At 42.6% G+C, this 12,665-nt stretch overlaps 1 protein-coding gene across 5 annotated transcripts in view; it reads left to right on the forward strand.

Annotated features, from left to right (window-relative positions):
* PHF2 (PHD finger protein 2) overlaps positions 1-12,665 on the forward strand; it is a 369,384-nt gene that overhangs the window by 250,478 nt on the left and 106,241 nt on the right. For all 5 annotated transcript variants that reach the window (XM_040359305.1, XM_040359307.1, XM_040359302.1 and 2 more), the window contains 2 exons: positions 3,603-3,789; positions 12,038-12,200. In XM_040359305.1, coding sequence (XP_040215239.1) covers positions 3,603-3,789; positions 12,038-12,200 — 350 coding nt within the window. The remainder of the gene's footprint in view (positions 1-3,602; positions 3,790-12,037; positions 12,201-12,665) is intronic.

Genomic DNA, 12,665 nt, shown 5'->3' on the forward strand with positions numbered 1-12,665 from the left:
CCCGGGGTTGCAGCGGTGTTTGTTTTTGGATTTGGCGCCCGGCCGAGCCGAGAGGTGCCGGATTTCCTGTGTGTTCGGCTCCTCTCAACTTGTCTCGGCTCCTCTCGCGTGGCTGCGGGCGGGGCCGAGCGTGGCCGAGCCTTAGCCGAGTGCGCAGTACACTCGGCTCTAGGCTGCGGCGGGCGGAGCCTAGCCGAGTGCGCAGTACACTCTGCTCGGCTCTAGGCTGCGGCGCTCAGAGACAGCGGGGATCGGCGTATATCCTGATTTTCAGGGTAAAAAGTGTGCGGTATACGCCGATAAATACGGTATATAGTCACATGTCCTCTCTTATTCCCTAACTCATTTGGTTTTTCCCTTTTCAGTGTTTTAGTTGTTTTGCATCTGTGGATAACAAACCTATTACCGATAAAATATCTGAAAGGTGAAAATTTGGCAATGATAGATGTGACTGGCTATACGTGACCAGGAGATCTTGTATTAGCAATTGCCATGTTGAACAGTTTGATGATTCATAGACCTATTATAGGAACATCCCATGCATTTTGATTTAGGCTCCAGACATTTTTTTTTATATAATACGGGGAAGGTTTAGATCCTCTTATCTTTTTTTTTGTTTTTGTTATTGTGCCCTTATTAGAGATATTTTCCCTACCCCCTGTTTGTTCACCAAGCCATACACAGTTGTAAAAACCTTCCAAAGCTTCAAGCCCTTCCTCACTCTAATAAAGAGAGTGAAACACCGCTAAAGGTGAGTCTCCACTGATTCGTCACACGAATCCCAATGTGAAGAAAATCTGGCTGGTCGCACTTCCGTAAAATCAGCTTTAGGGCCCCCCTTTACACTTTTCCTGCAACTTTGGACATCAGAGTCTCAAGACAAGTCATACCCTATGGTAACCATTCATATCTGTGCGACTTCAAGGCGCACCGACTTCAAAGTAGTCCCTGAACTACTTTGGTCTGACTTTGATGCAAGTTGAGGTTCATAGACCTTAAGTTTACGCACACATTCCCTGAAATTGCGGCAAAATAGTGTCTTCAAATGCACAGCAAAATTGTGCGACTTTCAAGTCGTGGCAGTGTGAAAGGGGCCTTATTGATACAAAATTCACAACAACAATCCGCAATGTACAGATGAGGGATATAAGATACAGCTAATGCATTTCACGCCGTTCTTGGCGCTTAATCATAGCTCACTTCCTTCCTTCCGAAATTATCTTGTACTCTTTCATCCACTTTTGGACTTTCATACATTTTTGGCTCTTTTCTGTGTTGCTACAGTTTGAGCCACTGTTAGGTGCCCATCGAGGGAAGCCTTGCTGTGTGGGAGCCGCCTTGCCAGAGATATTGAGCTTGTTTGAAGTTTTCTTTCATCTGACTACACTTGAAAGTCTGAAAGATCCCAGCCCATCCTTGAATATATTGTTCTACAGACAGAAAGAAGTCGGCAATGGCCCCTTCCAAATTTATCTCAGTTCAGTTTCCTTTAAAGCAGGGGTCTCAAACTGGCGGCCCTCCAGCTGTTGGGAAACTACAAGTCCCATGAGGCATTGCAAGGCTGACAGTTACAAGCGTGACTCCCACAGGCAGAGGCATGATTGGACGTGTAGTTTTGTAACAGCAGGATGGCCGCCAGTTTGAGACTTCTGCTTCAACCACTTAAGGATCGCCTCCTGCACATTTATGTCGGCAGAATGGCACGGCTGGGCACAGGCACGTACCTGTACATCCCCTTTAAGTGCCCAGCTGAGGGTCGCGCGCGCCCGTGACCCGGTCCGAAGCTCCGTAACCGCGCCCGCGGGGACATGCGGACCCGATCGCCGCCAGTGTCCCGCGATCGGTCACAGGAGCTGAAGAACGGGGAGAGGTGTGTATAAACACACCTTCCCCGTTCTTCACAGTGGCAATGTCACTGATCGTCTGTTCCCATATATATGGCGGAAAGCGATCAGTGACGTCACACATCCAGCCCCGCCACCCTACAGTTAGAAACACATATGAGGTCACACATAACCCCTACAGCGCCCCCTAGTGGTTAACTCCTAAACTGCAATTGACATTTTCACATTAAACAATGCATTTTTATAGCACTTTTTGCTGTGAAAATGACAATGGTCCCAAAAATGTGTCAAAATTGTCCGATGTGTCCGCCATAATGTCGCAGTCACGAAAAAAATCGATGATCGCCGTCATTAGTAGTAAAAAAAAAAATATTAATATAAATGCCATAAAACTATCCCCTATTTTGTAAACGCTATAAATTTTGCGCAAACCAATCGTTAAACGCTTATTGCGATTTTTATAACCAAAAATAGATGGATGGATATGTATCGGCCTAAACTGAGAAAAAAAAAACGTTTTTTTACATCTTTTTTGGGCATATTTATTATAGAAAAAAGTAAAAAATATATATTTTTTTTTCAAAATTGTCGCTCTATTTTTGTTTATAGCACAAAAAATAAAAACTGCAGAGGTGATCAAATACCACCAAAAGAAAGCTCTTTTTGTGGGAAAAAAGGACGCCAATTTTGTTTGGGAGCCACATCGCACGACCGCGCAATTGTCAGTTAAAGCGACGCAGTGCCAGATGGCAAAAACTGGCCAGGTCCTTTACCCGCATAATGGTCCGGGTCTTAAGTGGTTAAAGAGACTCTATCACCTTACAGAAAATAGTGTCTTTGCAAAGTTTCCTGCATACCCCCTGATATTCACCTTGCCATTGCTCCATCAGTATGGTCACAACCAGCAACAATAACCTTTGCTTCGAGGTAGAGCAGCCCTTCTGGGTGTGTGAAGCATGTCACCTCCTCCCATGTGACAATTCTTGGGTCTAGTAGCCAATTACTAGGCTTGAACTCTTGAGCATTAAAGGGGTTGTAATGGTACAATTTTTTTTCCTAAATAGCTTCCTTTACCTTAGTGCAGTCCTCCTTCACTTACCTCATCTTTCGATTTTGCTTTTAAATGTCCTTATTTCTTCTGAGAAATCCTCACTTCCTGTTCTTTTGTCTGTAACTCCACATAGTAATGCAAGGCTTTCTCCCTGGTGTGGAGTGTCATTCTTGCCCCCTCCCTTGGGCTACAGGAGAGTCAGGACGCCCACTAACACACAGCTCCTTTCTCTACCTGCAACGTAGAGAGCGTCATGACTCTCGTGTATTCCAAGGGAGGGGGCGAACACGACACTCCACACCAGGGAGAAAGCCTTGCATTACTATGTGGAGTTACAGACAAAAGAACAGGAAGTGAGGATTTCTTTAACTACGACGTCATTTTTACCTAAATAGGCAAGGTAGCAGTGGTGCTTATTTACTAAAGCTGGAAAGTGCAAAATCAGGTTCACTTCTGCATAGAAACCAATCAGCTTCCAGGTTTTATTGCCAAAGCTTAATTGAACAAGCTGAGGTTAGAAGCTGATTGGATACTATGCAGAAGTGATCCAGATATTGCAATCTCCAGCTTTAGTAAATACACCCCAGTGTGTCATTAACATGTAATGACCATTAAAAGAATGCATGTCTTGCATACACGTTGTGAAATTGTTACTGTATATTGTGTTTTCCGAATGTTCATAAATCTGCTGTACTTTTTATCAACAGAATGTCCAACTTTGTGGAGGCTCCAGAGATCGTTAAAAAGCTCTCTTGGGCTGAAAACCATTGGCCCGATGACGCTCTTTTAGCAAAACCAAAAGTGACCAAGTATTGTTTGATATGCGTGAAGGACAGTTACACCGACTTCCACATAGACTCCGGAGGAGCCTCGGCCTGGTATCATGTGCTTAAAGTAAGTCATAGATCAGCTTTTCATTTTGTTTTCAATTTCACCTGATAGAAAATGAATTAGCAGAGATTTTATAAAAGCCAAATCCAGCTACACAGAATCCACTATACATAATTACAGTGCCTTGCGAAAGTATTCGGCCCCCTTGAACTTTGCGACCTTTTGCCACATTTCAGGCTTCAAACATAAAGATATGAAACTGTAATTTTTTTTGAAGAATCAACAACAAGTGGGACACAATCATGAAGTGGAACGAAATTTATTAGATATTTCAAACTTTCAAAAAAATAAAAAACTGAAAAATTGGGCGTGCAAAATTACAGCTGTAAGTCGCTTGGGGTATGTCTCTATCAGTTTTGCACATCGAGAGACTAAGGCCCCGTACACACGACCGAGTTTCTCAGCAGAATTCAGCCAGAAACTCGATCGGAGCTGAATTCTGCCGAAAAACCCGGTGTGTGTACACTTTCGGCCGAGGAAGCCGACGAGTTCCTCGTCGAGCCAAATAGAGAACATGTTCTCTATTTCCTCGTTGTTCTATGAGGAAAGTTGGCTCGCCGAGATCCTCGGCGGCTTCACACAGAACTCGACGAGCAAAACGATGAGTTTTGCCCGTCAAGTTCCTTGGACGTGTGTACGGGGCCTGACATTTTTGCCCATTCCTCCTTGCAAAACAGCTCGAGCTCAGTGAGGTTGGATGGAGAGCGTTTGTGAACGGCAGTTTTCAGTTCTTTCAACAGATTCTCGATTGGATTCAGGTCTGGACTTTGACTTGGCCATTCTAACACCTGGATATGTTTATTTGTGAACCATTCCATTGTAGATTTTGCTTTATGTTTTGGATCATTGTCTTGTTGGAAGACAAATCTCCGTCCCAGTCTCAAGTCTTTTGCAGACTCCATCTTCCCATCAATTTTAACCATCTTCCCTGTCCCTGCTGAAGAAAAGCAGGCCCAAACCATGATGCTGCCACCACCATGTTTGACAGTGGGGATGGTGTGTTCAGGGTGATGAGATGTGTTGCTTTTAAGCCAAACATAACGTTTTGCATTGTTGCCAAAAAGTTCGATTTTGGTTTCATCTGACTAGAGCACCTTCTTCCACATGTTTGGTGCGTCTCCCAGGTGCCACTCTTCCATAAAGGCCAGATTTGTGCAGTATACAGGAACTGATTGTTGTCCTATGGACAGAGTCTCCCACCTCAGCTGTAGATCTCTGCAGTTCATCCAGAGTGATCATGGGCCTCTTGGCTGCATCTCTGATCAGTCTTCTCCTTGTATGAGCTGAAAGTTTAGAGGGACGGCCATGAATCCACTTCGATGTCCGCCAGACACCCGCGATCGTCGGTGACACAGCAGGGACGTGGAGCTCTGTGTGTAAACACAGAGCTCCACGTGCTGTCAGGGAGAGAGGAGACTGATCTGTGTCGCTTTACATAGGGACACAGCATCGGTCACCTCCCCCAGTCAGTCCCCTCCCCCCACACAGTAAGAACACACCCAGGCCAGGAGATATATCTACACACGAGGCTTAACGGCTTTCGCCGAACATTTCATGTAGCTGCCATGTTTTATATGTGTGCCTGCCTATAACAACTGTTGTACTGTTTTTTCGCTGTGGTCCATGTCTATTTTGCATAAATAGAAAAAAAAAAAAAAAAAGAACACACCCAGGGAATACATTTAACCCCTTCCTCACCCCCTAGTGTTAACCCCTTCACTGCCAGTCACATTTATACAGTAATTAGTGCATTTTTGTAGCACTGATCGCTGTATAAATGTGAATGGTCCCAAAATTGTGTCAAAAGTGTCCGATACGTCCGCCGCAATATCGCAGGCCTGACAAAAAAATCGCAAATCGCCGCCATTAATAGTAAAAAAAAAAAAATCATAAATCTATCCCCTATTTTGTAGGCGCTATAACTTTTGTGCAAACCAATCAATATACGCTTATTGCGATTTTTTTTAACAAAAATATGTAGAAGAATACGTATCGGCCTAAACTGAGGGAATTTTTTTTTTTTTTTTAAATTGGGATATTATTATAACAAAAAGTAAAAAATATTGGTTTTTTTTTCAAAATGTTCTGTCTTTTTATGTTTATAGCGCAAAAAATAAAAATCGCAGAGGTGATCAAATACCACCAAAAGAAAGCTCTATTTGTGGGGAAAAAATGATAAAAATATAATTTGGGTACAGTGTTGTATGACCGCGCAGTTGTCATTCAAAATGCGTCAGCGCTGAAAGCTGAAAATTGGTCTGGGCACGAAGGGGGTTTAAGTGCCCAGTAATGAAGTGGTTAAACAAACACATTTACCAGCATGCAGTCCTTTCTAGAAAGAGAAGACAATGTAATTAAAACCACTTTTTAGATTTGAATATAAATACAGATTGTGTTTCCTAGATTTTCAAAAATATGTAGAATCAAGATGCCTGTATCAGGGTGTTTCTGTAAATGTGGTCATGTTGTAACCTGTTAGAGTATACTGGGACTTACACTGAAATAACTAGAAAGCAGAGCTCACCTAAGATTGCCCCATTCCTCCTGGAACGCTCAGTGACATATGAAAGTCCCAATCTCAAGGATAGCTGCAGGGTTGGTTACTAAACAGTTTTGTATCATTTATAAAATAAATCATTTTTAATCCTGTCGTCCTATGTGACCTCCCTCATTCCTCCTCTTTCACAAGATGTGTTGGAGGGGATTGGCAGGGACACACAGTTAAGTTTTTAAAGTTACTTTGTTTCTTAAAGGGACACTAAAGGAATTTTTTTTTTTTAGCTAAATAGCTTCCTTTACCTTACTGCAGTCCTGGTTTCATGTCCTCATTGTTCGTTTTTGCTGTAATCCTTCTCTGTTCTGAACACTTCCTGGTTGTCTGTTTCCTGATGAAAAAAGTCATGGGAGCTTTCTCTCTGTGGTCACTAATCAAGGAGGTGTGATTACTGTGTGTCTAAAACCCCTCAACACCAAATCAGTTTCGTTTTCCAAACCATCACTGCCCTGTATTGGCTCTGTGCAGCAGAGAAGCAGGAAACGTGCAAAAACGAAACTGAAACTGCAGGTACATTATATAATTGATTTTGATCTATTTTTAATCATTTTTAAAAGGAATCGGTTAACTATTATGTCTCTATACCCTGTAACCAGTCATTTCAGCAAAACAAAATTTTTCCTTTACAACTCCTTTAAACAAATTTGCTTAAAAATGCTTTTCCTGCCTATCCTGCTGCCTGCTTTACTGAATGCCGTTACGCCACTCTGTGTGATAGATAAATCCTCAGTTGAAGTTTCCTTGAAAACCAAAACTCCCGGGATTGTTAATTTGCTGTGTTCCCCATTGTGCTCAATGGTTCTTCGCCCTGACTTCCACATAACTACAGGGCTAGTCCTAGCAGACTTTAGAGGGTGGGGGGATTTTTACTTAAGTGAGCAGTGTTCATGCACGAGTAGCGGGAGAGGTGTATTCTTTATTCTGTATTTTTTATCTTTAACTGGTATTTTTTCTTTGAGGGCCAATTCACACTATGTGCTGTGACTAGGGATGAGCTTCGAGTTCGAGTCGAACTCATGTTCGACTCGAACACGGCGAACAACGAACAATTTGAGGTGTTCGTGGCAAATTCAAAAAGCCACGGAACGCCCTGTTAAAGTCTATGGGAGAAATCTAAAGTGCTTATTTTAAAGGCTAATATGCAAGTTATTGTCCTAAAAAGTGTTTGGAGACCTAGGTCCTGTCCCAGGGGACATGTATCAATGCAAAAAAAAGTTTTAAAAACGCCAGTTTTTTTAGGGAGCAGTGATTTTAATAATGCTTAGAGTGAAACAATAAAAGTGAAATATTCCTTTAAATTTCGTACCTAGGGGGGGGGGGGGTGTAAAGTTGGCATGTGAAATAACGCATGTTTCCCGTACTTAGAACTGTCTCTGCACAAAGTGTAATTTCTGAAAGAAATAAAGTCAGTTAAAACTGGTCTTGCGGCTATAATGAATTTTCGGCTCCCAGCAATTTAGAGAGGATTCATTCATAAAAAATAAAAAAAAATTGCGTTGGCCTTCCCCTCCAAATTCAATTACCAGGCCCTTCAGGTCTGGTATGGATATTAAGGAGAACCCCGCCGTCAATTTAAAAAAAAAAAAGGCGTGGGGTTCTCCCCAAATATCCATTCCAGACCCTTCAGGTCTGGTGTGGATTTTAAGGGGAACTCCACCCCAATTTTTTTTATTTAAATGGCGTGGAGTTCCCCCAAAAATCCACACCAGGCCCCTTATCCAAGCATGTTAACCTGGCCGGCCGCAGAAAAGAGGGGGGGACAGAGTGCGCCCCCCCCTCTCCTGAACCGTACCAGGCCACATGCCCTCAACATGGGGAGGATGTGCCCATGTTGATGGGGACAAGGGCCTCATCCCCACAACCCTTGCCCGGTGGTTGTGGGGGTCTGCGGGCGGGGGGCTTATCAGAATCTGGAAGACCCCTTTAACAAAGGGGACCCCTAGATCCTGCCCCCCCCCTATGTGAATTGGTAATGGGGTACATTGTACCTCTACCATTGAAGTGTGAACGGAGCCCAAACGTTTTACCTTATGTGACAGGGTCTCTTTAAAGGAGCAGTTAAAGCACCGCGTATTGTCCTTCATAAGTAAGATATCACAGTCTTGCTCATTGTGTAATTGTAAATATACAGAGCTTTAGATATCTAATTGCTTTCATCCATAAGTGATAAAAGCTAGAATGTAAAATAAACACGGCACATTATGTTTTGCGATTTCAGGCCTGGATCATTTCATTTTAGGGCAAACAGTTTGGTAAGAGTTTCTCAGCTTCTGTAATTGGTGCATTTAAATAATTCAAAATAATAATTTAAAATTATGTGATTGTGTTTTTTTTACTAGTTTCACTATGATATTTAACACTGTAGTATCAACCTCATCTAAGGATTAGGGATTTCCACCTTTCACACTTGTAGAGTAACAACTGCCTTTTTTGTAGTCTTCATTGCAAGGGGTGTGCGACAGGATGACAAGGCAGGACAACAATAAGTAGAGCTGCACGATTAATCGTTATAAGATTGCGCGATCTCCAGGCTGGATTAGCACGATTTTTCGGATCTCCCCGTCGGAATCACGGAACCAGCATGGAATGCAAATGGCGCCGATACCGGAACTGACGTGAGCAGAGATGCGCCGCAGTTCTGTCATATTTTCCACCATCGGCGCATGCGCGAGCGTGTCCACGAGAGCGTCAATGTTATTCATGTCGTCTTCCTAACAGTCTCCAACTTCAGAGTGCGCCTGCACGGCCATTCATTAACACGATAATCCCCTGAATAAATTAAATACATTTACAACACTCGCCGATGCACTGCTCCTGTCGCGTACGAAATTCAAAACAATACATACAAAGCACTTTAACTCGCTAATCCCCTGACTATATTAAATACTTTAACACCGCTCGCCGCTGCACTGCACCTGCACACCTGTCACCTACGAAATTCAAAATCACTGATCAAAAGCACTGCACGCTACTAAAATAAATTAAATACAGCGCCTGTCACCAACAAAATTTTTTTTTGCTTTTGAATTTGTTAATGTATTTAATTTATTTTAGTGTAGCGTGCAGTGCTTTTGATCAGTGCTTTTGAATTTTGTAGGTGACAGGTGTGCAGGCGCAGTGCAGTGGCGAGTGGTGTTAAAGTATTTAATATAGTCAGGGGATTAGTGGTGTTAATGTATTTAATGTATTCAGGGGATTAGCATGTTAAAGTGCTTTGTATGTATTGTTTTGAATTTCGTGAGTGACAGGAGCAGTGCAGCAGCGAGTTGTAGATCTGTGGGTGGTGAATGGCGACATAGGGAAGACCGAGAGAATCATGATCTTTATTCTAAGCAAAAGAATCGCGATTATCAATTTTCCCAGAATCGTGCAGCTCTAACAATGAGAAGGGACGGAGCCTTGTCACCCTATAACAGGAACCTTCATGGCAGGATGTTATTTTAATGAAAGCTGCTGGTTTAAAAACATAGAAAATGTATTAATTTAAAGCCCATCTCTGGGGCAATACCAAAAAATGCCTTTAGCCTAGGTTCACACTGCTGCGAATTCAAAATCGCGGTAAAATGCGCGATTTTACCATGATTTCGCGGCCGCGATTTTGCCGCGATTTGCCGCGATTTCGGCCGCAATTTAATGTAAATCGCAGCCCGACATCGCAAAAAGTAGTACAGGAACTACTTTTTGAAATCGCAGATGCGGCGTCGCACTGATTAGGACAGTGCCATTGCCGACAATTGCCGCCGATTTGAGATGCGATTTGACATGTCAAATCGCATCTCAAATCGTTCCAAATCGTACCCAGTGTGAACCAGGGCTCACATACACTTTAAGGGTCAGTAAATGATTTACATTCTCAGGTTTGATGAACAAATTTTTTGGCAGTAATAAAGGTATAACACGTGCAGACCATACCAACAATACTGTACATGTATCCGTAAATTTTGAAAATATGTAATTTTCCGTTTATAAAAAGTCACTTTACCATACTTGCATGTTTGAATAAAAATGTGTACTTATAGATATCATGTAGATCTAAAATTGACCTCCAAAATAGATCAAACCTGCTACTTTGATCTTTACTATCCGTTTTATAAACAGATCTATACCGGTGACCCCCTTCTTGAGTGAATTAAGATACCCCTTTTCTTATTAAGATATTAAATTAAGATATTTTTTTTCTTATTTTAAGCAGGAAACTCTGCCCCCTTACTGTGTGTTGTGGGCTGTAGATATTGGTACATTTCAAAAACTGTAACTTTTACATTTGAACAAAAAAGTATTTCTTTACTATTCTCTGGTTAAACTCTCTATGTAGATTGAATTGAAATTGTATACAATTTTACTGTTATTGTAAGTATTTTTGTCTAGTTTCAGGCAATGTGCTCAGTGTTGTGATATGACTTTTACTTTTGGCTGGTTGAGTTTCCAAATGACAAGAGTTCTACACTTTCTTCCATTGGCTGTCCTGTATAAAATTCAGATTTAGACATTAATGGCTGTGTGTTGAGTTATTTTGAGGGGACTTAAAGTTAAGTTAAGCCCGTTTTTTGAGGATTTGGCCCTAAGTTTTTATTTTTTTCTGTAAAAAAGTATTTTTCTTAAATTATGGGCACTGATATGGCGGCACTGATGGTCACCGATGAGGTGGCACTGATGGGCACTGATTGGCGGCGCTGGTATGCTGCACTGATGGGCACTCATAGGTGGCCATGATGGGCACTCATAGGCGGCACTGGGCACTCATGGGCGGCACTTATGGGTGGCACTGATGGGTACTTATGGGTGGCACAGATGGGCACTGATAGGTGGGCACTGGGCATAGATGGGCACTAAGAGGTGGCACTGATGGACACTGGGTGACACTGATGGCATTGCTGGGCATCATTTCAGTCAGTGCCCATTTGTGGGCACTGATTGGCATCGATTGTGTACAATTATTTATTTTTATTTTTTTGTGCCCATTTTTTCTCTATTGAGCACCGGGGGGCACTCCCTGGTGGTCCAGTGTTGGCATCCGAGGGGGAGCTGCGCTGATAAACAATCAGCGTGAACCCCCCCTGTCAGGAGAGCCGCCGTTCGGCTCTCCTCTACTCGCGTCTGTTAGACGTGAGTGAGGAAGAGCCGATCAACGGCTCTTCCTGTTTACATCGTGATCAGCCGTAATTGGACACGGCTTATCACGTGGTAAAGAGTCTCCGCCGGAGGCTCTTTACCGAGATCGAAGATGCAGGATGTCCGACTGACACCCCACATCACCGATCGCCGCGCTACGTGCCCCCACGGGCGCGTGCCGGCATGTAATCCTGCAGGACTTTAATAGACGTCCAGTCAGGATTTCTCAACCACTTCCCGGACGTCAATTGAATATTGACCGAGCGGGAAGTGGTTAATGACATTAAAAAAGAACTTAATTTTTTATAGCCCGAAAAACGGTCGTGTGTACACAGCATTATACCTTTTTATTGTGCCTGGGCCACAATCTCACTTCTGGGCTGCACTAAAACAGTAATAAAAAGGATGATTTGTTTTTACTTAGATTACATCTGCCGTTCAGGTATAAATTATATTAGCTCACTACTAATAAGCATAGGATTTAAAAAAAAGTGTAGCTCTTTTTAAGAAAATGTATTGCATAAAAAAGGCTAAAAGATTGTGCCTCTTTAATGATATATCTTTGAACTTTTTTTTTTTTTTCAGGGTGAAAAGATTTTTTATCTGATAAGACCGACTTCAGCCAACATCTCCCTCTATGAGCGCTGGCAGTCGGCTGCCAATCATGGTGAGATGTTCTTTGCAGATCAGGTGGACAAGTGTTACAAGTGTACGGTCAAACAAGGACAGACCCTGTTCATTCCATCAGGTAAGACGGTCCTTATCTCTTTTTTTCTGGCAGCTCTAGTCTAGAGGGAATTTACAGCCAAGATGGAATCTATATGCCTGATCACCGTAACAGTGCTGCAGAGAAGCTGTGTGCAGCAGTATAACGGCCATGATCTAAAAACCCATAACTGCATTTATGTTCTATTAATAAGGTTTACTTCACCTGGAGATGATGTTCACCTGACTGACAAGTGGCAGTCCTATACATACATACAATATACTGCATTGCCATCCTTGTGAAAAGGTGTGCATTTACTGTACATAGGGCTAGATTTTGTCTGCCATTCCTTAATCTTCAGCCATGGCCCACCCCGGGGTTGATAAGAATTGCAATAGGTGCAGGGGAATAACCTCATTTGCATTTTCTATACTGGCGTGTACTTAACTATCAGTTATCAGCCTTCTAGTTCATACTTTCTTACGAAGAGACCTGCCAGGCTTTGGG

The sequence above is a fragment of the Rana temporaria genome, chromosome 7 (genome assembly GCF_905171775.1).
Source record: "Rana temporaria chromosome 7, aRanTem1.1, whole genome shotgun sequence".
NCBI lineage: Eukaryota > Metazoa > Chordata > Amphibia > Anura > Ranidae > Rana > Rana temporaria.